Source organism: Hydra vulgaris, chromosome 09, assembly GCF_038396675.1.
Source record: "Hydra vulgaris chromosome 09, alternate assembly HydraT2T_AEP".
NCBI classification, from domain to species: Eukaryota; Metazoa; Cnidaria; class Hydrozoa; order Anthoathecata; family Hydridae; genus Hydra; species Hydra vulgaris.
The window spans coordinates 52,936,393-52,959,807 of NC_088928.1; the positions used below are offsets into that span (position 1 = coordinate 52,936,393).

The window sequence follows — 23,415 nt, forward strand, 5'->3', positions numbered from 1 at the left end:
TCTTTTGGGTTTATATCCAATGCTGATGCTACTAGGTTTGTCATACTTGTTTCCAGTTTTTTAACTTTTTGCTTTCCATATTCTAATTAGTCATGTTTACTTACATTTTTTAGAGGAGATATTTCCAGTAAAGAAGCACTCTTATTTAAAACTGTCTTATTTAGGTCTGAAGATATAAACTCCTCATCATCAACATCTTTGTTTTCATCTTCTTGACTAAATTTTCCTGTAATTTGTTCAAGTTTGAATTCATTCAAACAGTTAGTGCAAAGTTTTTGACCAGGTTTGATCTTAAGTTGACTTGCTGTTAAAATATCGACTTTACACAATCCCTTATTAATTTTTTTCTTGTGGACTTTAAACGGATCACAGTAGTATTTTTGAAGCGCTTCATATCTAGAAATATAGGCTTTTTCATGGTGAAAACATATCTCCTCATTTAGTTCAAAAGTGTATCCAATTCTTTGAATGAAAACTTCAACATCTGTGTTCACAATATCTTTTAGTTTTATTCTTCCAATCATTCTACAATAATACGTTTTGTCACAATCTTCATTTAAAACATTCCCCACACAACATTTCTCTGTCATTTTTTACTATTTTTTTATTTTTATTACTAATCTAAAAACTTTAAAAAAGACAAACATATTAAATCTCAAAGAAACTAACAAGTATCAGACACTGCTTATTACACTGATTATGTCATTATTATTAGTACAAATTAAGACAATATGTCATTAAAAAGAAAACTGAATACATTCATTCAAGGATAAATAATAAATATACTACTGTCATCCCTATGACTAATTTTTAGACTATGACCTAAGGCTAGCTCATAGTCTAATAACATTCTCCTTTTGAAAATATCATCACTCTCAAAAGGCTACTATCATGTCATAAGATAGAGTATAGGTCTTTACATTTTTTTGGTAATTGTCTATATATAGAACCTTAACATTAAAAACTTTCATAATTTATTTCAACTGTTTACACTACTTTCTATGCCAGCAAAGTCGATGTAATTTATCATAATTTTTAAAAAAAGTGATTTTTTAATAGGCTGCTGCTTGTGCTAAATTAATTTTTAATGCACAATTTTGATTATTCTAACAAGTGGTGACTCTAAGTACACAAAGGTAACAAAAAAATCCACTTTCTGTAAGTAAGTATTAAACTGTAACAAGTCAAAGTTCGAAAAAATATTTATAATGTTGCAATATTTAGCAACTTTAAGGTACAATAACTCAAAAACTATAAAAAATCAGTCAAAAACAACTGCAATAATGGATTATTTGGGTGAAAAACTATTACCCTACAAAATTTAAGGTGATCACCATCTTTATTTAAAAAGTTATGGTTTGTCAAAAATCGAAAAAAACTGCTGTAAGCTCCTAATACACAAATTTTTCAGATATTGGTCATTTTTAATTCAATCATAACTTTTAAAGAAATTGGTCAATCAAGCTGAAATTTTCTGGGTTGTATTTTTTTCATAAGATCTGTGTGTGGTTAAAATTTAAATCAAATCTGAGTTGGTACCCTGGGTAAGCCTTTAGGTGATTTGATATGGAATAACCCAACAATATTTTTAAAATACTTTTAAAAATCAAAACAATCTAAAACTGATATGTACAACTAGCATGAAGTATTTTGTCAACTTTTTTTTTGTTGATATTTGTTGTGTCATTTCATTCGTTGTTTCATTTTTTGTTATTGTAGTTTAATTATTTAAATTTAAGATTGTTAAAAAACAATCTCAAATTAAAATAAATAAACAGCAGAAGCAAATTTGTTGTCAACTAATTTGTTTCTGTAATTTTGATTGTTGTATTACTTCAAATATTATAAGTCGTAGCATATATTTATGTTATTGTACAATGATTTAAAAAAATGTTTAGTAATTAATCAAAAAGATTTAATTTTTTATTTTAGCTAAGTATGAAAAATTTTCTTTAGTTTACAGATCTAATTCCAGTATATCAATTCTGTTACATTGGTTTTATATAGTGTTGTTATCAACTTCAACTAAATTGACTTAAATCAATTAGTTGATTTTATTGACTATGGCCTTTCTACTAATCAATTAAAAGTCAATCCTTATAACTTTTCAATCAATTTAACTTTTCTATCTTTATTTTTGTTTGTTTATTAAGTAACAATCTTCTTCTTCTTTTTCTTTCGGCATTTCCCGTTTAGGGGTCACCACAGCGAATCAAACTCCTCCATCTAGCCCTGTCGTGAGTGTCCTCCACTGATACACCAGCCACTTTCATATCCTCCACCACTGCATCTATAAACCTCCTCTTATACTACCTCTCCTCCTCTTACCTGGAAGTTCCATCCCCAAAACCTTCCTGCCAATATAGCTCTCCTGTCTCCTCTGTACATGCCCAAACCATCTCAATCTCGATTCTCTAACTTTATCTCCAAAACATGCCACATTAAGTAACAATAGTATGTAGTATTACCTAGTTTTTTGTTTATTCTCTTAAGGTTATATATGTATATATATATATATATATATATATATATATATATATATATATATATATATATATATATATATCAGGCAACCAAAAAAGTTCGTGCGGTTTATCCTAATTGCCTATTTCTAAGAAATGTATTAAGAAAACTGGTTGTGGTGGGGGGATGATTTTGCATATAAATTAAAGCTTGTTTTAAGGAGAATCAATCAGTGTTTCATAAGTTTTATTAGTGGGTTTTAAATTTAAAAGTCTTAAGTGGAGTATGGCTGTGTCAGATGCGATAATTCGCGCCTGTTTACTTTATGATTTCAAACTTGGAACCAAAACTGCAGAAGCTTGTCGTAAGATATTCGCTGCTTTTGGGGAAGGTACCATAGCAGAACAGACGGGTCAAAAGTGGTTTAAAAAATTTTCTTCTTGAAATGAAAACCTTGAAAATGAACCAAGATCTGGAAGACCATCCATCGTAAGCAACAAGGATATCAAGCTGGCAATCGAGCAGGACTCCAGTCAAATGTCAGGACCTTGCCTTAAGATTTAATGTTAGTGATGAAACTATTCGTTTACATTTGCACCAACTTGGAAAACGTTAGAAGTTGAGCAAATGGGTACCTTATGAGTTGAGTGAAGCAAACAAGCTACAGCGCTTAACCATTTGTTCTTCATTGCTTTCCTGCCACAATTTAGTGCCATTTTTTGACTGGATGTTGACGTGCAACAAAAATGGATTATGTACTGCAACAAAAAACGAACATATCATTGGCTAGCCAGTAACGATCCAGTACTGATGACTCCTAAATCAAGCATTCACCAACAAAAGGTTTTACTGTGTGTATGGTGGACTACAGCAGTTATCGTTCACTATGAGTTGGTACCAAGTGGACAAACCATTACTGCTGAGATATACTCAGCCCAATTGGACAGAGCTTCGGTTGCTCTTCACCAAAAACAAGCAGTTTTGGCAAACACAAAAGGTGTTGTACTCCACCAGGACAATGCCAGACCGCACACCGCGAAAATCATGTGGGAAACTCTAGCACGTTTACTATGGGAGATTCTACCTCACCCTCTGTATTCACCAGACCTTGCGCCAAGCGACTATCACCTGTTTTTGGCCCTGGATAATCATATGAGGATTTGACAGTTTCAAAATAGAGAAGATCTCGAAAATGAGTTAATTCCATTTTTTAGCTACCAAACTCAAGACTTTTGTAAAAATGGGATATACCAGCTTGTTTCATGATGGGAGAAAGTTGTTCTTGCTGAAGGAGACTATTTTTCAGAATAAACTTTATTAAAACTGTTTTTATGTGTATTTATTTATGGATCTGCAAAACCGCACGAACTTTTTTGGTTGCCTGATATATTACATTATACAGAATGTATATGTAAATAATATATATAAGTAATCAAATATTTTACTTTAAATATAAACTTTTATAGTTCAAGGTTCAAGATTATTATTAATGATAATAATAGAATTATTTCATATTTCTTAAATATGAAAATCTATTAGCAAATAATATTAACTAGTTTTTGACTAATAATTTTTATCAGGCACAGTTGTAAAGAAAGCAATTTATTTTCTATCTTGGATTTTCCTTTCCTGTTGGAACCAATAGTAAAGGTAATCATAATTTTCATAATAGCAAATCTAAAGTAATGAGTAACTGTTGCTTGAGGATAAAATTTGGTTAAGAATGTGGTTTATTTAAATTAGGTTCAAGTAATCCACATTGATGCAATCACTCAAATGCGTGAAGAATATCAAGATGCTATTGTTCATCAAGCACGTATTCAACAAGTTCAAAAGTCATGGGCTGACTTCAACGATGCATCTGCTCTTTCTCGTGTAGTCCAATCAGCTATGTGTCCTTATCTTTTACTTGAAATTAGAAGACAAAATATTGTTGATGATACTCTCAAACAACTTAGAAATAAGGTAACAACATTTTTATGATTGTTCATATTTTATTATTAATAGTTATTGTTTTTGCTGATGTTGGTTCTTTGTAATGTTTTGAAATTATTTTAATTTAGTTTTCAGATTTTAAGAAGCCATTAAAAATTAAATACACTGAAGGCGGTGAACAAGGATTAGATATGGGTGGTTTACAAAAAGAATTCTTTCAAGTCATTATTGAAACAATGTTTGATCCAAGTAAGTGTGCCTAATGTAGTCATAAAATATTTTAAGCATACATTATTTTGAATGAAATCAATATTTTCAAGTAATTTGGTATATTGCTCTTAGGCTAAAGTTCTTTATTGAATATATTGAATTATTTTAGAAAATAAAAGTGAATAAGAAAATTGTGGAAAATTTTATGTAAAGTATAACATTAGATGATAAAATTTCATTTTAATTGAATATTTTTTGTTTTTCATTGTTTTTATTGAATTGAAAGTTATTATTATTATTTTTTTAATTCTAATTCACTTCCTACAAGGCTGCAAGCGACTACTATTGAGTTGGGATTTACTAGAAAACAAAGAGTAGAGTTTAAGAGCAAGGAAACAGTTGACAGAAGACTTGAAAAGTTTCAGGCTGTATGAGTCAGGAAAACATGAAGATATGAGAGAGTTTCAGGGGTTAACTTGCAGGGAAAAAACTTAGAGAAATAAAAGTTTTTAGAGCATGCAGGGACAGATACAGTAAAAAGGATTGACTTTGATGAATGATAAATTAAGTGAAAATGAGTTTTGGTTGATGTAACTAGAGATCCTTTGGGCAGTGACCATTATAGCATTTGTAGAAAAGAGAAAGAGATGCAATCTTACAATGGTGGGAGAGAGGCTCAAGCTTGGCAGATAATGCAGGTCCAACTACATTTAAATGCGTTTTTTGACCTTGTTAAAAAGAGAAAATGCTCATTAGAAGAACCAGCCCAAATATGACAACAGAATTTCATACAGGGAAATATAAAAGTTTTGTAGAGGTAGAGAATGAAATCAGGAGTAAGAAAATGGCAAGCACAATAAAGAGAAGTAACCTTAGAAAATGCTAATTTAGCAATCAATTGTATATAGTGATCGACCAAAATTTGGTTCCAGCCACAAATCTGACCTGAATTTTTAGATCAAGCCAGAATTTCAGGTCAAAATGCTTCAGAAAATAGATATCATAAAGCTTTATTTGGTATATTGTTTTAGAGTTATTATCACTCAAAAATAAAAAAAAGGTTTTTTAAATTAAATGATAAGCTTGAGAATTAATGGAAATAAGATTCAGTTTTGTTTGAAAATTAAAAAATTTAATGTTAATACCTAGTAATGTTTTTTATCATAATTGTTTGAAAGATATTGTTGTTATTTGTAAAACTTAATAGATATATATTAAATATTACAATAAAATAAAAAATCCAACTTTTGTCGTAAATTTATTTAATCTATAAAGTGCTAAATTGCTACTGTTGTTTCTCTTCAATTCTTATTAAGTTTAGTGCAACACTTTTTAAATGCATTCACACAAGAATTTTCCTGTTTGAAAATAATATCCAATTGGACAACCACTTTAACTGGACTTTCATCACTACAATTCCCTTAAAGGAATTGTATTGTTGAAATTGCTAATATTTGTCCAAAGAGCAAATTATTAATGATTATCAAAAGGGAATTTTGTTTAGTTTAAATTACAACTAACTTTAAAAAAATATAATTATTATTGATTTTTGGTTCCAATTAATGTTACATTTTGAGTTTATTTTTGGTTCTGGTTCCAGTTATGAATAATAAATATTTATTTTTTGTTTCGTTCTGGTAAAATATCATTTTCAGTCAATCACTAATTGTATATGTGGTTTCCATGAGAGGTCAGTAGTGAACGATTATCCAAGAAGAGGACTCGGTAAGAGGGTTGCCATTCATCAATATAGGAATGTTAATGTTGTGAATATTGTAATAAATAACAGAGTTTTATTGGAGTTAAAATTCACAAGCCACTGCAAGCCTCAATTTGTTATAGAAATAAGATTAGATTCAAGATCGGCTGCTTGTCCTAAATGATTGAAAATAGAAGATTTTTTGTCAAGGCAGGAATATAAAAGATGGAATGTGAGAAATTTGTTGATCAAAGGCTCAAAGACCTTGCTAATAATATAAAGGCTGATTGGACCGTAGTTGGAGGGGTTAGTATGTTCTCTAGAGTTTTTAAAAATTGGAACCACAGATGTCATTTTCCAGCAGGCTGGAAAACAAGATTTAGTCGAGCACTTATTAAATAGTTTAGAAAGAATTCAAGAGTGTTCTGGAAAATACTTTTGTATGACAAGTACAACCCTGGGAATTAGGGTCGGCATTCGACAATCCCGACATAACTGCCGACCTAAAAGTGTTTGAGCAGGGTTCCCACAGTCCTGGAAAGTCCTGGAATTTGACTAGTGTCCTGGAAAGTCCTGGAGAGTCCTGGAATTTTTCATTTTTTCTCTTAAATCCTGGAAAAGTCCTGGAATTTTTTAAATCCAAGGACTTAAATTTCAAAAATTTTAATCATATTTTTAAGTAACATGGGTTCCATAGTTATAATTTTAAATTAAATTTTTAAGAGGTTAAATTTTATAGTTCTGATTTATGAATAATATCATAATCAAGTATATTTTCCCTCTCACTAATGTAAACATATTTTGATTAAGATAAATATTTCAAAATGTTAAGTATAGTACACAGTCGGATTGTTATCATGTCAAATGCTTGACATGATAAGAATTATATGATTGATTGAGAATTTTTCATATTTTTAAAATTATGTTTAGATTTTTTCAAAATGTTTTTTCTTTTAGTATAATAGATTAAAAAAATGCCTAAGAATGAGTGTGTATTTCAAGAAAAATGGTTACATGATGATCAATTTAAACCCTGGGTTCGGAAGATAAATGAAACAATGGCTGAGTGTATCTATTGCTTTAGTAAAATCAATGTTTCTAACATGGGAGAGGCTGCATTAACATCGCATATGAGAAGCAAAAAGCATATACAAAGAAAACCTTTAGAGCAAACCATCAAATCTTATTTATCACCTTTAACTTCCCCACCTCCTATTCTAGAAACTTGTTCTGAAGCAAATCAAAAACAATTGATCAATTGTTTATAGGATCATTGACACTTGAAGCTGAGATACGATGGGTTTTAAATACTGTTTACTCGAGGCATTCAATGAATACCTCATCAAGTTCTGGAGAATTGTTCAGAAAAATGTTCCCTAATAGCAATATTGCAAAGACATTTCAATGTGGTCGAACAAAGGCCGGGTAGGTGGCTACATATGGACTTGCTCCATATTTTCAAAGTGAGCTATTATTGACACTTTCAACTGCTCCATGTTACACTATTTCGTTTGACAAATCACTTAATCAAATATTTCAAAAAGGACAAGTGGATCTTTTAGTCAGGTTCTGGAATGAAAAATCTGACATCGTTAATACTCGATATCTTAATTCAGAATTTATGGGACGCTCCACTGCTGAGGATGTTTTAAATACATTTCTCAGTGGTGTATCCAAAATTGACAAAGCAAAGATTTTACAAGTGTCTTCTGATGGTCCCAATGTCAACTTGTTATTTCTCAAAAATTTCAGTGAATAAAGGCAAGAGGAAGAACTAAATCCTCTTATGGATATAGGAACATGTAATTTTCACACCATTCACAGAAGCTTGAAAGCTGGTGCAAAAGCAAGTGGCTGGAAAATAAATGGTGCTTTGAAATCGATGTGGCAATTCTTACACGATTTGCCCACATGGCGAGAAACTTATGAAAATATTGCTAAAACACCGGAATATCCACTTCAATTTTGTGGACACAGGTGGTGCGAAAATGAAAACTGTGCACGAAAAGCTGAATCTCTTCTTGATGGTTACAAAAAATTTGTAGCATACATTAGTAGTCTAAAAAAAAGCAAGCTACCTGATGTCAATAATAAAATTTGGCAGAGTCTAAAAGCTATGATACATGGTCCAATTTTACCAGCAAAAATGAAATTCTTTGAAATGGTATCTGAGAAATTAAATGCCTTTCTATAAGGTTTTCAAACAGATAAACCCATGGTACCATTTATGAGCGCTATTCTTCGTGATATTATCAAAGACTTATTGAGCCGATTTATTCTCAAAGATGTCTTAAAGAAATGTGATGGACTTTATCAGCTGCTTCAACTTGATATAAACAATAGAAATGTTCAAAAACCTCCAGGAGATATTAATATTGGATTTGCTTCTTGTTTAAAACTTGACCAAACCAATCTAGTATCTACCGATTACAGAGTAGTTTCATTTAAAAGTGAAGCTGGGGAGTTTTTAGCAGTTTTGTTGGCACATCTTTTTGACAAGTCCCCATTAAAGTTTTCCATTGTACGCTCTGCTATATCTGTAAATCCAATCTAAATGGCCAATGATAGCAAACGAAGTAGCTGTGTCAAAAGTTTTTCTGTTCTTTTACAAAAACTAGTAAATTGCAATCGTCTGTCAACAAAGTCTGCAGAGCTTGCAAAAGAACAATACAAAAAACTATTTGAAATTGTTGACATCAACAAAAGCGCATTTCAAAATTTTAACCTTAAAAATGATTGACTCGACCAATTTTATTCAGACTTCATTGGGAAAAATACAGCTTATGAAGAAGTTTGGAAGGTTTTTAAATTGATCTTTGTGCTCTCGCATGGTCAGTCATCAATAGAACGTGGTTTTAGTATAAATAAGCAACTTTTAGTTCAAAACTTGACGGAGAAATCCCTTGTTGCTTTACATATCATTGAAGACCACCTTTCATCTTCGGGAGAAACTCCTGAAAGCATCAAAATTACAAAAGAAATGTAGCAACATGCTAGAAAAGCAAGCAGCTCATACCATGAAGACTTGAGAAAGAAAAGATTAAAAAAAGAAAGTGACAATATGGTGTTAAAGAGAAAGATTGTTGATGATGAGTTAAAAGCTGTTCGGGCAAAATGACGACTTCTTCAAAGTCAAATTGAGTTGTTATCTAACAAGTCTTGCCATTGACGCAGAAAAGAAAAGCGACTTAACGCTTTTAAAAGTGTCAAATTAACAAAAAAAGTTGTGTAAAGCAAAGCGGAAGGAAATTGATGAATTAGATTTGATTGAAAAAAAGTTGAATAAGAACTAGACAGTATTTTCCATATGGCATTATTCTTTGATAATATTTTATTATTGTTATATTAAAAATGCCAATTACTATATATTTCATTTTCAGTGTTTGAAAAAAGTCTTAATAATATTTCAACCTATATATATATATATATATATATATATATATATATATATATATATATATATATATATATATATATATATATATATATATATATATATATATATATATATATATATATATATATATATATATATATATATATATATATATATATATATATATATATATATATATATATATATATATATATATATAGATTATAATAGATCACAAGATCACAATTTGAGTTACCAAAAGTTTTGATCTCAAAGGTAAAAATAATACATTATAAATTAAAAAATGTTCTGTCACTCTGCCTTAGTTTTGAAGAAACGTCTCTATCGAATATAATCGAAACATGTAAGACTGAAGGACATATAGTCATACAACACTTGCAGTGCCTCCCGAATATCACTAAATTTTGGGCAAACTGGATTGATTGCATTATTATCATCATTATTATCATCATTAGCATCATGCTCATTCGCTGCATTTTTAACTTCTTCTATCAACTATTCATCTGAAGTAAAGGTTCTGTGCTAATTAAGTTTTCATCTGCAAAAATAACATTCAGCTGTTATATCTGGAGGGTAAAAATTATCAAGTTAATCTATCTGTTTTTGATCCTCTTTAAAAGGGTTGTCGTCTTCATCCGAGTGGGCAGATTTCTCTTGATCTTCTGAAATTCCTGCTTTTGCAAAACATTTAATGATGTTGGAGATTTTCACTTTTTGCCATGCAAGATCAAGCATTTCCGTTGCATCTAAAATCGAAAAAACAGGGAGATCTTTTCTTTTATCGATAGCTATGACCAGCCTTTGCAATGCCAAAGATTTGCAATAAACTTTCAAAGAGCGTATAACTCCCTGATCGATTGGTTGAAGTTTAGATGTGGTATTCAGTGGTAAAAAAAATGAGCTCAATAGATTTTAGTTTATCAACGGTCAGGTGTGCTGGGCAGTTATCTATTATGAATGCTACTTTCTTCTTTTCTTTTGTAAACTTTGTATCCATTTCTCATATCCACTCTGTAAACAGTATGCTATCCATCCAGCTTTTATTTTAATTTCTGTATCTGCAAGGTAAGTGTTTAATTCCTTTTAAGAAGCAAGGTGATTTTGATTTTCCTATTACAAACATAGGAATTTTATCACCCACTGCACTTGCTGTGACCATTCCTGTCAGACGAATTTTACTGTGCTTTCCCCCTATACATGTCTCAGATTGAAGAGTTAGTGACTTATAAGCTTGCATACATTGGTTAGGAAGGAGGCGTAAACTACTGAATAAATGCACATTCGCTGTGCTCTGTGATAAGACTGTTAGGACTTCTTGGGGCACCTAAAAAATAAAAAAAAAGGTTTCATATGAAAAAGCAATCCAAATTCACCTGCATTATAAATTTCAACAAGTTTAAACCTGGATAAAATTGTAGGAAGAGTTGTTTCCTTCCATAGCGTGGTCATTTCAGTTGTGCACATACCATCTTGAAATAAACATTATACCTGTTTTTCCAACAATCAAACCAACTATCAGACGCTTGAAATCAATTTATATTAATTTTTTCAGCAAGTTCTCTGGCTTTTGTTTTAAAAATTGTTGCTGATACTGCCACGTTTCTACTCCTTGCATTTAAAAGCCATTTAAAACAAGATTATCTAAATTTGAGAATGTTCCTTCTTTAATTCTCATACATTTTGACTTAATCCCTTGCATCTTCCTACATTCGAAAATTTTATCATATTTTGTAGCAACATGAGACTTTGACAATACTTCTCCAATTTTCCTTAAATCAGCATACTTTTCTTTAATTGTTTTGTGTTCATTTTTCTCTTTACAGCGACAGTAGCCATAATAAAATGTAAAGACAACAAATTTTATTATAATACTGAAATGTGCATTAGTATAACTTATACTATAAACTTAATTAAACTATTATTATCGTATATAATATATATATTATAATATATATATATTATATATGCTTTTATTTTAGGTGCCCTAAGAAGTCATTACGGTCTTATAATAGAGCACCGTGGAAATGTATTTAATAAGAAGTTCACGCCTCCTTCCTAACAGATGTTACAAAATATGCCCAGAGATGGGTCTAAACCATAAATACCTAGTTTCTACCACTACTACTGTGCTACACTATTTTATACTTTAGGTTTTGTGTTTTATTAGAAACATTTATTTATAAAAATTTTAATTTCAAGTGGTAATAAAGTTTTTTATCTTTTTAAATGGTTTATTTCAAAGGAAATTTTCCGAATTTTTTATAGCTAAATCCTGGAAAGTCCTGGAATTTTTTTTTTTCGGGGGAAATATCCTGGAAAAGTCCTGGAATTTTTTGCAAAAATCCTGGAAAAGTAGGAAAATGGTCCTGAAAAGTCCTGGAAAGTCCTGGAATTTCGATTTTTTTTTTCTGTGGGAACCCTGTTGAGGTTGGCAAAAAATTGCCGACCCCATTTTGATATTTATGGTAAGACCTTTGTATCAAATTTTTTTTGCCGACCTGATGCCGACCTCTAAAAGATTGAGGGCGGCAAATTATTGCCGACCTCAATTAATTCCGAGGTTTTTAGGTATGTTTTCTGGACCACAAGCCATAGAAGAGTTTAATTGAGATATGACTTCAGCAATGGAAGCTGGAGTGATTTAAATGTCTAACAATTGGTTAATCTTTCTAACTGGAATGGCAGAAAGAATATTGCCTTTAAATTCAAAAGTCAATTTAAAAGAAAAGTTCTTTACAAATAGTTCTGCCGTATCCTTGGGAGAGGTAATAAGTCTCAGCTTAGAGATGGAATGTTAGACTTATCTTTATTAATGACACTGTTGAAGATTTTCTAAAAGGAATAAAAGCTTCCATCCCTGCCTGAATCCACGAGGTTAAGTCGAAGGTACATATATCAGCAGAGAGAGAAAACACAACGACTTTCACAAAGAAAATCACAAAAAAAATCCTGTAAAACATGTTAAGAATAAAATAAATAAAAAACTATATATATATATATATATATATATATATATATATATATATATATATATATATATATATATATATATATATATATATATATATATAAAATTCACCTCCTCAAGGCCGAGAAGGCCACTACAGTCAAGGAGGTTACTTATTTGTGGTTATAACCCTCTCTCAACTCTATAACTCTGAATTACGAATGAACAAGGCCGCTGCATGGAGAAACGAGTTGAGTGCAGTAGTACCAGGGATGTGGTGGGATTCGAACTCGGAACCTCTCGTTTATGAAGCAAGCGCTCTACCACTACACATGATTATAATCATTTTACATAAAGATTACTAGTTTAAATTTTATGGCTTAAAAACTATCATTTGTTTAACAAAAAATAAAAAAGTACTTATTTTCATACTTTTTTTAAATAAACTTTTTAAATTTGTGTTTCCATAAATTTTTTATTATTTTTGAAATTTTTATAAAATTTCACTTTTGAGACCCAACATGGCATACTTTTGAAAAACTATTTTTTTGATAATATTTGGGACCTGTTTGATGTTTAAGGGGCTTGTGGCACCCCTAAGAATATTTTTTTTCAAAAAATTTTTTTAATCCGGTATTATTTTATTATATAGAACACATTTAAGGATTGTCAGCAGTCATTTTAAAAAAAAGTTGTTTTTAGCACCACCCTAATGTGTGTATATATATAAATATATATATATATATAAATATATATATATATATATATATATATATATATATATATTTATATATATATATATGTATATATATATAATATATATATATATTATATATATATATATATGTATATATATAATATATATATATAATATATATATATATATATATATATATATATATATATATATATATATATATATATATATATATATATATATATAAATATAAATTATGTTAGTGTATTCTAATTTTTTAGAATAGAAGCAATATCTTTTCAAAAGTTGATGGCATTTAACTATGTAACCATTTAACAAAACAAAAAATAAAAATGTTATGTGTGCACCACTAAGACAATTTGCAATCCAGTTGCATCTTTCTGTTTTAACAGTTTTTTTAATTGCATGTTGCTGTTTTTACTACTAATAATATTTATTATGCCAGTTATGTCCAATCACATATCATTTTTCATTAAATGGTAGACATGTGTGCGTAAATAATAAGTATCAACAGAAGAATCAATTCTTTTTATTGTATTATAAGTTAAAATAATATTGTCTTAAAAATTTTTAATGCAACAGGTATCAAAATTTTCTGTCCTTTCTTAAGAAGACTTAGTTTTATTAGTTGCAGTTAGTTTTGCTTAAATCAACATCTTTTTCCTTCTTTTTTTGTCCATGACACTAAAGACATCATTTTATTTTGTTGACATTAAATTAAAAAAATAATATTTTTTAAAAATGCTTTTGGATCATTTTTTCCAACAAAAAACCTCTTTCAAATTTTTTTTCCAATGCCAATATAAACTTATATCACAGTCATAAGTCTTATAAGAAATACATTGCACTTCATAAAGCAGCTATCCTTACAAAAATGATTTGTTTGTCTGAATATCAATCCCAGAATTCTAATTGGTAAAATTTCGTGACGTCGACCAAATGGCACGCTATTAAAATATGTGTTTTGTTAAAATATTCAACTGAAATATTTGACATTAGTGTTGAAGAAGTTGATGTACGCTTTACTATTGATGATATAGTACATGCTGATTGTGATGCTATCTTTAGTGCTGGATCTTCAAATGTTTTTGTTATTTTCAATTTTGGTTGGTCAATATTGGATTTATTAAAAAGTAATAATCTTGTTTTTTTAAACACACTGGCTGCATGTGTTCTAGTGAAGCACTTGCCACTTTCATATAAAACGTTTAATAAACTTAGCTAAAAAAATTAGCTTTATCAGCATTTTTGCATTTTGATGGTTCATAATATGATTTTAATTTATTTTTCTAAGTAAGTTTAAAGTCTCCAATGTCCAGTGGCTGCAAAATATGACTTGAATGAGCTGGTAAGCAGACCAATCAGATGTTGTTTCCTTTACACATTCAATAACTTTTAACGGATGTGGTGGGAATCGAACTTGGAACCTCTCGCTTATGAAGCGAGCGCTCTACCACTGCACCACTATCGCATACTTCTTTACGCTCTACCACTACACCACTACCGCATACATCTTTGCCAATTGCTTTAACTGCTGGTGTAAATAGTTGTTCTAACCACTCACTAAACTGCGATTTCTCCATCCTTTTCTTTAATCACCACCAAAACCACACTCATGGCAGTTCAAAATATGTGAAGCTTTTAAGTTATTAATTTTGGCTTCATCATATTGTTTCTTGTAATTGTTAAAATATTTTTCAATTATATTTAAAGTGTAAGATGATGCTCTGTTTGATGCAATGTTATCTGCTTTGTGTAATGCTACACCATGTTTCCATATCTCTTTAAAAACAAACCACCACTGTAATAAAGGTTTGCTATTTTTTAATAAGTTTTTCAAATAGTTTTGAACAATAGAAGTTTTATTGGCTTGTGTCAAACCTATTATCTAAAAATTGAATTAAATCAATAACTTTTTATTTTCAACTGACAAAGCCTACTGCTTCCAATATTGACCTACGTTTTTACTTTTATTTTTGTCAATCAATGTCGATTTTGGTACACTGAACCTAAATGCTCACTTACTTAATAATATTCCTCACTGATGATATTTCAAAGCATTTTCAACATCTTCGCTGTAGTTGTTTAGCATTTTGTTGATAGTGGTGGTTTTTTTGTTTTTTATACCAGTTTGCAGGAGATAAGATTAGTATTAGCATATTAAAAGAGAGAAACAGCAATTTTTTTAATAGAAATAGACTTTAAAAAGGAAGTAGTATTATAGATCATTGTTTTATTAATTACTGACAGAAGTAAATAAAGTAAACATTTATTAATATACATAATTACTGTTACTAATTTACCGTTAATATTAATATTTTCTTTTAAAGCATCACTTGTGTTACTTTTTTATTTATTTATTTTCAGATTATGGTTTGTTTACATTATCAGAAGACAGCAGTTTAATGTGGTTTAATGCTCTTTGTCTTGAGTCAATTGTGATGTTTAATTTGGTTGGTATCTTATTAGGTTTAGCGATTTACAATGGAATAATTTTAGATGTGCATTTTCCTTTACTTGTTTACAAAAAATTGCTAGGATATGAAGTTGGTTTGGAAGATTTACGAGAGATTCAACCAACCCTATCTAAAAGTCTTGATGAGTTGTTATCTTATGAAGGTGATGTAGAACAAGACTTTGGACTAACTTTTGAGGTATTAAATACTCACACTTTAACACAGAAATCAATTTTGTTAGGATTATACAAAATGTTCTTAAAAATATGTTTTAGGTGTTCCATAATCTTTATGGTAAAGAAATGCGAACTGAACTTTTGACAAACGGTTCACAAATATCTGTGACTAATAGTAATCGAGAGAGTTTCGTAAATTTATATGTGGATTTAATAATTAATAAAAGTATTGAAAATTCATTTAGTGCATTCAAAGAAGGTTTTTTTCAGGTAAGTTTAATTGGTTATTTAAATGTTTTATACATACATACATACATACATACATACATACATACATACATACATACATACATACATACATACATACATACATACATACATACATACATACAAACATACAAACATACATACATACATACATACATACATACATACATACATACATACATACATACATACATACATACATACATACATACATACATACATACATACATACATACATACATACATACATACATACATACATACATACATACATACATACATACATACATACATACATACATACATACAAACATACATACATACATACATACATACATACATACATACATACATACATACATACATACATACATACATACATACATACATACAAACATACATACATACATACATACATACATACATACATACATACATACATACATACAAACATACATACATACATACATACATACATACAAACATACATACATACATACATACATACATACATACATACATACATACATACATACATACATACATTCATATACATACGTTATATACCAAATAAAAGATTTTAATGTTTACTGTTATATTTTGAAAGAATACGATTAATCTAATTTATGTACTTTAATTGATTTAAAAATTAATGACTTTTAATGAGCTCAAAAATTTGCAGACATACTGAAGCATTTTACATTTTTTCCAAACAATTGCTAGATTATTTATGTTGTATACAAACATAAATAATCTACTAATCTATATAATCATAATTTGTGGAAATAATTAAAAAGCTTCATTTATAAGTGATTGAGGTCGCAGGGTATAAAAAAAGTATAATATCTTCCGTTAAAAAATTGACAGCAAGTTCAAATGGAGCATCAGTTCTAATGGAAATTCGTTTCGTAAACCAACACAATTTTATGGAGCCGGTAAGTCAGCTGATAGACTATGATAATAGATAAATTATGAAGAGATATGAACTTACAGGATTTGGAAGAAAACAGGAAGACTAAAAAATCCCATTTGACAGCTATTGATTTAATTTTTTTTTTTTTTTTTTTTTTTTTACATTTTCCCTTCCAACAAGGCCACAAGCAACCACTATAAGAGTTGGAAGTTACTGGAAGAGAAAAGATGAGGTTTGTAGAGCAAAATAATGATTGACAGACGGCTTAAAAGATTGCAAATTATATGAATCAGAAAAGCAAGATGAAGGAAGCGAATTCCAAAGAACTGATGTTCGTGGAAAAGAACTAGACAAATAAGCATTTTTGGAGCACTTAGGAACAGTCACAGAAAAAAGATGAGCCTTATATAGTATTTGTAGAAAAGAGAAAGAGAAGCAACATTACGGCGATGTGGTAATGGTTGTAGGTTTGCTGCAAGAACAGGTCCAACTATGTTTACAATGTATTTTTGCACCTTGTCTAAAAGAGAATGGGCATCATTAGAAGATCTGCCCCAGATATGGCAACAGTATTCCATACAAGGCCGGATTTGAGATTTATAGAGATAAAGAATAGAATCCGGAGTAAGAAACTGTTGAGCATAATAAAGAGATGCAACCTTAGCAGATGCTAGTTTTGCAATGAATTTGATATGTTGTTTCCAAGGAAGATCGGAAGAGTTAATTCTAGAAGATGAAGGGTAGATGACTCATCAAGTACACCACCGTTCATAAATATAGGAAGATCTAAATTATTCCGATAATAATTGGCTGAAAAAACTGAGTTTTATCTAAAGTAAAGTTCACCAGCCACTTTGAGTCCCATGCTGTAGCAGAAGTGAGATCCTTTTCAAGCTCAAATGGCCCCTCCAAGCAACCAGAGAGTGTTGGCTTCTTATCATGACAAGAATAAATAGTAGCATCATTAGTGAACAATGCCACCTTAGATGTTATAATATCTGGAAGATCGTTAATGTAAATTAAAAAAGAGTATAGGGCCAAGAATTAAACCTTGAGGAACCCCTGAAGTTACAGGGTATGAAGAAAAGTGTTGTCCATCGAGGACAACTTTTATGCTACGATTGGAAAGGAAGGATTCAATGATCTTAAAGATGTTGCCGGATACACCATAAGAAGAAAGCTTATGGAGAAGACCAGCATGCCAAACTTTATCAAAAGCTTTTGAGATGTCAAGAGCGATGGCCTTAACCTCTCCACCTTCATCTAATTCACGATAAAACCTGTCAGTTATTACTGTTAGCAAATCAGCTGTAGAACGAGAAGATCGACATTCATATTGATGATCAGAAAGTAAGTTGAGAGAATAAGTGTTTGTTAATTAAAGATTCGAAAACCTTGCTTTTGATAGGAATAAGACTAATGGGACGGTAGTTAGACAAGTCAGATTGCTTTCCAGAATTTTTGAAAATAGGAATAACAGATGCCGCTTTTCAGCATGCTAAAAAACAAGACTGTGATAAGCACTTGTTAAATAGTTTTGAAAGTATGGATGACAGCTCCAAAAAACACTTCTGCAAGACTATAACTGGTATGCTGTCCAGACCACAAGTTGTAGAAGAGTCTAAGCAGGAAATCACTTTGATACAGAAGCTGGAGTGATACGAATGTCAAGCAATGAATCAACCTGTTTGACGGGTATATCAGGTAGAATGCAACTAGTGGAATTGAGAGATGATATTGATAAAAAGTTCTTAGAAAACAATTCAGCTTTGTCTTTAGGTGAGGTTACAAAGTCAGAACCATACAAGAGAGGTGGAATGACAGATTAGCCCTTATTATTGGTACTGTTAAAGATTCTCCAGAAGTCACGAGAGCCTAATTTTTGTGATGAAATACAAGATTTCATGACCTGAGAATAGTGGGCTTTGGCGTTAAACAAAACCTTTTTACAATTGTTTCTAGCAATAGTAAACAGACATCTGTTTTTTGGAGAGTTGTTTTGCTGAAAGATATGGAAGTAATGGTTTCGATTAGAAATTGCAGCAGCACTGTGAGGAAAACCATGGAGAAGAGTGAGGCTTAACTTAGAATTGTTGAGAGGGAATAAAAGATTCCATGCTGACCTGAATCCAAGAAGATATGTAGGAAGCACGTTTGTCGGCAGGAAGACAAAAGATTTCTACCCAAGAGCAACCACAAAGAAAATCACAGAAAGAGTCCCAGCCAACCTTTAGGAAGTTGCAAGAGGTACAATGATAGGGGGATTCTGATGATAAAGAAAAATGAGATAATAGTTTTAGTGAGATCAAACTGTGATCAGAAGCACCTAAGGGTGAATGTGGAGAAACTGAGCGCTGACTAGGATCAAAAACAAGATATAAATCGAGTAGAGAAGGTAAATGATTTGGGTTGTCTAAAAAGCGAGCTGGAAAGTTGACTATTTGAGCTAGAGAAAGGCAAAAGTTGAGGGCTTTAATGCCAGCAGAGTTACTGACCCTAGAGCCAAGCCATTTAGTGTGATGAGCATTAAAGTCACCAACAACAACAATATTGGCTGATGGATAAAGAGAGAGGGCTTGGTAAATATGATCAGAAATAACATCAAAACGGGTGCAGTCTTGAGATAAAGGAGAGCAATATAGAACAAAGAGAAAAGCGAAAGAGTGAAGTGGTGCTAAACAAAAGCACATAAAAGAATAGTCTGTGGATTCAAACCTAGTTTCCAGATAAATGAGTGAAGTCTTAATGTATTTATGCCAACATGTTGGCTGACAAATGTCAAGCTTATAAATTATGCTAATTTAATTAGAAAAATCAAAGAAATATTGCACTCAATTCCCATTGATGTTTGCATTAATTTATTTGACTTATGTCAAGATGCAAAGCTGTTCCTGATTGTATAGATTGTTTTACAAAATAATAATATGGTTTTCCATTTCTAATCAAATATCATTGAAAATTTCCTTCTTTTTTAGATATACATGCTTTGTCCGCAGTTATTTGAACTCATCAAAAATTGTTATTATTTTAATCAATTAAAACTTGCTGATTAAATTATCAATACTCATTCAAAACATAATAATAAACATAAAAACTTTTTAATTGATATATTAAAAATTGGCTTTAGTAAAGTTACTTGCTTTGCAGTATGTAACCTGCTTCATGAGATAGTGTGTCGATAAAAATATTCATTTTGGGCAGGTGTTGAACACATCCAGCTACTGTCTTGTAGAAGGCCTCCTAGGCAAAGACTTAAGGGGTAAACAGATTCTATCTGTTGACCAGCATTGCACCCCTTCTTCATCTATTAGGCTGGCACAGATGTATTTATAATACATTATTTCAAGTTTAGGATGTTGAAAACTGGATCCTCTTGACTTAATGATGGGTTTTGCCTGTGTCTTTGTTTTAATGACTAGGCAACTCATTCTATTATCACCTAATGAGGGTACAGCTCTAAAACTCAATTTTATGGTTCTGAGGCCAGCTGGTAGTCAGGTTTCCCGAACTCTGTGGAAGCTCTCAGAGAGGCTGATTCCATCAACAGCTGAAAAATATCAGAGTACTAACAGTGCCATGTTGCGCATGGGTGGTGTCCTTGTTCATACTTTTGGTGTGCATTGTTGAGACCGCATTTGGAGCCCTTTGTTATGACTTAGGGTTTATTAATAGTAATAATCTATGCTTTGATTTAAGTTTTTTTACAAATTTAAATATGACTACAAAAAGTACCAAAAACTATAAAATACAAAAAGTCATCACCAAGTTAACTAAACCTATCATTTACTAATATTTGTGGTCTTCAAAGTAACTTTTCTTCTGTTGAGTCTTATCTCTTGCAAAGTTCACCAGACCTAATTGCTTTTTGTGAGACTAATTTGAGTTCTGCTGTCTCATCTTGTGATCTTAGTATTGATGGTTATCTTCCTTTAATTCATAAAGACTCCAATAGTCACATGCTTGGCCTGGGCAGTTACATACACAAGACTTCACTCATTTGTCGGTTTGAATCCACAGACTATTCTTTTATGTGCTTTCGTTTAGCACCACTTCACTCTTTCGCTTTTCTCTTTGTTCTATATTGCTCTCCTTCATCTCAAGACTGCACTCTTTTTGATGTTATTTCTGATCATATTGACCAAGCCCTCTCTCTTTATCCATCAGCCAATATTGTTGTTGTTGGTGACTTTAATGCTCATCACACTAAATGGCTTGGCTCTAGTGTCAGTAACTCTGCTGGCATTAAAGCCCTCAACTTTTGCCTTTCTCTAGCTCAAATAGTCAACTTTCCAACTCGCTTTCCAAACAACCCAAATCATTTACCTTCTCTACTCGATTTATACCTTGTTTTTGATCCTAGTCAGTGCTCAGTTTCTCCACACTCACTCTTAGGTGCTTCTGATCATGGTTTGATCTTTCTAAAACTATAATAGGCACTGCTTTAAAGAGCTAACGTCTCTTGTGCCATCTACTAGAATTCATTCTCTCTCAATGATTCCAAGTCAAGCCTTACTCTTCTCCATGGTTTTCCTCACTTTGTGCTTCTGCAATTTCCAATCGAAATCATTACTTCCATTTCTATCAGCAAAAAAAAAAAAAAAAATTTAATTCTTTTGCATGATATTGCAAGAATCTCAAAAGGTTTAGGTAATCATCAACATCATTCATGTAGTAAATAAACCAGTATTCTGCTTTTCTATAAATGAATCATTTTAGGCATCTGCTGAAATATCAATTTAGGAAAGCTTTTTTTTTTTTCAAAAAAACATAAACTTTAATTTAAATGTAATAAAAGCTTCACATTATCACGCTATCTTGCTCTTACAGTTTACCTTATCGTTATATTAAATCCTGCTATCACATTTATCTTAAGAATTTATAACATATGTCTTCAGCTATTTAGAAGTTTAGAGATAAATAGATGTTTAATATTGAGCAATACAAAATATTGCCAAATGTTGAATATTTTCGTCGTTGTTGTTGATGATGATTTTGTTATTGTTGTTGCTTTTGTTGATGTCAATGTTGTTATTGATGTCAATTTTTTTTTCGATAATTGAATGGTTTTACAACCAGCGGCCTTTAAGTTATATGCCTAACACTTAATGGTTGTCCATAAAGTACGCCACAAATTCAAGAATTTAAGCCCCCTTTTGCATGGCAACATGGAAAAAGTTTGTACTTTTTTAAAATATCCCGATTTATGAATCGAAAAAAGTTATCCTTTAGAGAAAAATAAAATTATTAAGTTTTTTTAATTGGATTACGTACGTAAATATATATATATATATATATATATATATATATATATATATATATATATATATATATATATATTCTGTTTAATTTACATTAGGTTTGTCATTTTCCTTCAATCAGTCTCTTCACAGCTCCAGAACTTGAGTTACTTATATGTGGTAGTCCTGATCTCGATTTTAAAGCTTTAGAGAAAGTCACAGAATATAAAGATGGGTTTTCTAAAAGCCATCCTCTAATGCTTGAATTTTGGGATATAGTTCATCGATTCACATTTAAACAAAAGCAAGCTCTTCTGATGTTTGTAACTGGGAGTTATAGAGTTCCTTTAAAAGGTCTTGGATCAATGGCTTTCTATATTCAGAGAAACGGTCCTGACTCTTTAAATTTACCCACTTCGATGACTTGCTTTAACAGACTGTTAATTCCTGAGTATTCATCCGCTGCAAAACTTGAAAAAATGTTGTTGCTTGCTATTGAAAATTCTAAAGGATTTGGTCTCATATAAATCTCTCTTATATGAGTTTAAGATAAAGTAATTATCGGAAAATAAAATCAAACATTAAAATTAACAACGGTTTTTTTTTTTGCAGTTGGTTTCGACAGCGTTGTGAAAAAGTTTTTAGCTAGTAATTGACCGAAATTTCCGGTTTATTTTATACGCCCCTAGCAATTTGATAACCACACGTAAATGTTGATTTACATTTTGTTACTTTTATTATAAAATTTTTAACATGTTTTAGACGCTAAACCCAAAAGTTATACTTTTAAATAAGTTTTTATAATTAGTACTAAATCGTTAAATTTAAGTTAGCGTTTTAAGTTACCTTTAACAATTATAGGAAAGGTAAAAATATATTTATTTTCAAACTATATACTCTTAACACATATTTAAAATATTTAAAAACGCCTAAAAATGTTTAAGATGTTTTTAATTCAATGTATTGAATATTAACAATTTTAACTTTTGTAATTTTT

At 30.6% G+C, this 23,415-nt stretch overlaps 1 protein-coding gene across 1 annotated transcript in view; it reads left to right on the plus strand.

Annotated features, from left to right (window-relative positions):
* LOC100197834 (probable E3 ubiquitin-protein ligase HECTD2) overlaps positions 1-23,009 on the plus strand; it is a 47,371-nt gene extending 24,362 nt beyond the window's left edge. Inside the window, exons 4-9 of the mRNA XM_065806047.1 lie at positions 4,044-4,113; positions 4,207-4,428; positions 4,527-4,647; positions 15,737-16,023; positions 16,101-16,271; positions 22,538-23,009. Of these exons, the coding sequence (XP_065662119.1) occupies positions 4,044-4,113; positions 4,207-4,428; positions 4,527-4,647; positions 15,737-16,023; positions 16,101-16,271; positions 22,538-22,945 (1,279 nt within the window). The 3' untranslated portion in view covers positions 22,946-23,009. The remainder of the gene's footprint in view (positions 1-4,043; positions 4,114-4,206; positions 4,429-4,526; positions 4,648-15,736; positions 16,024-16,100; positions 16,272-22,537) is intronic.
* The last annotated feature ends 406 nt before the right edge of the window (positions 23,010-23,415 follow it).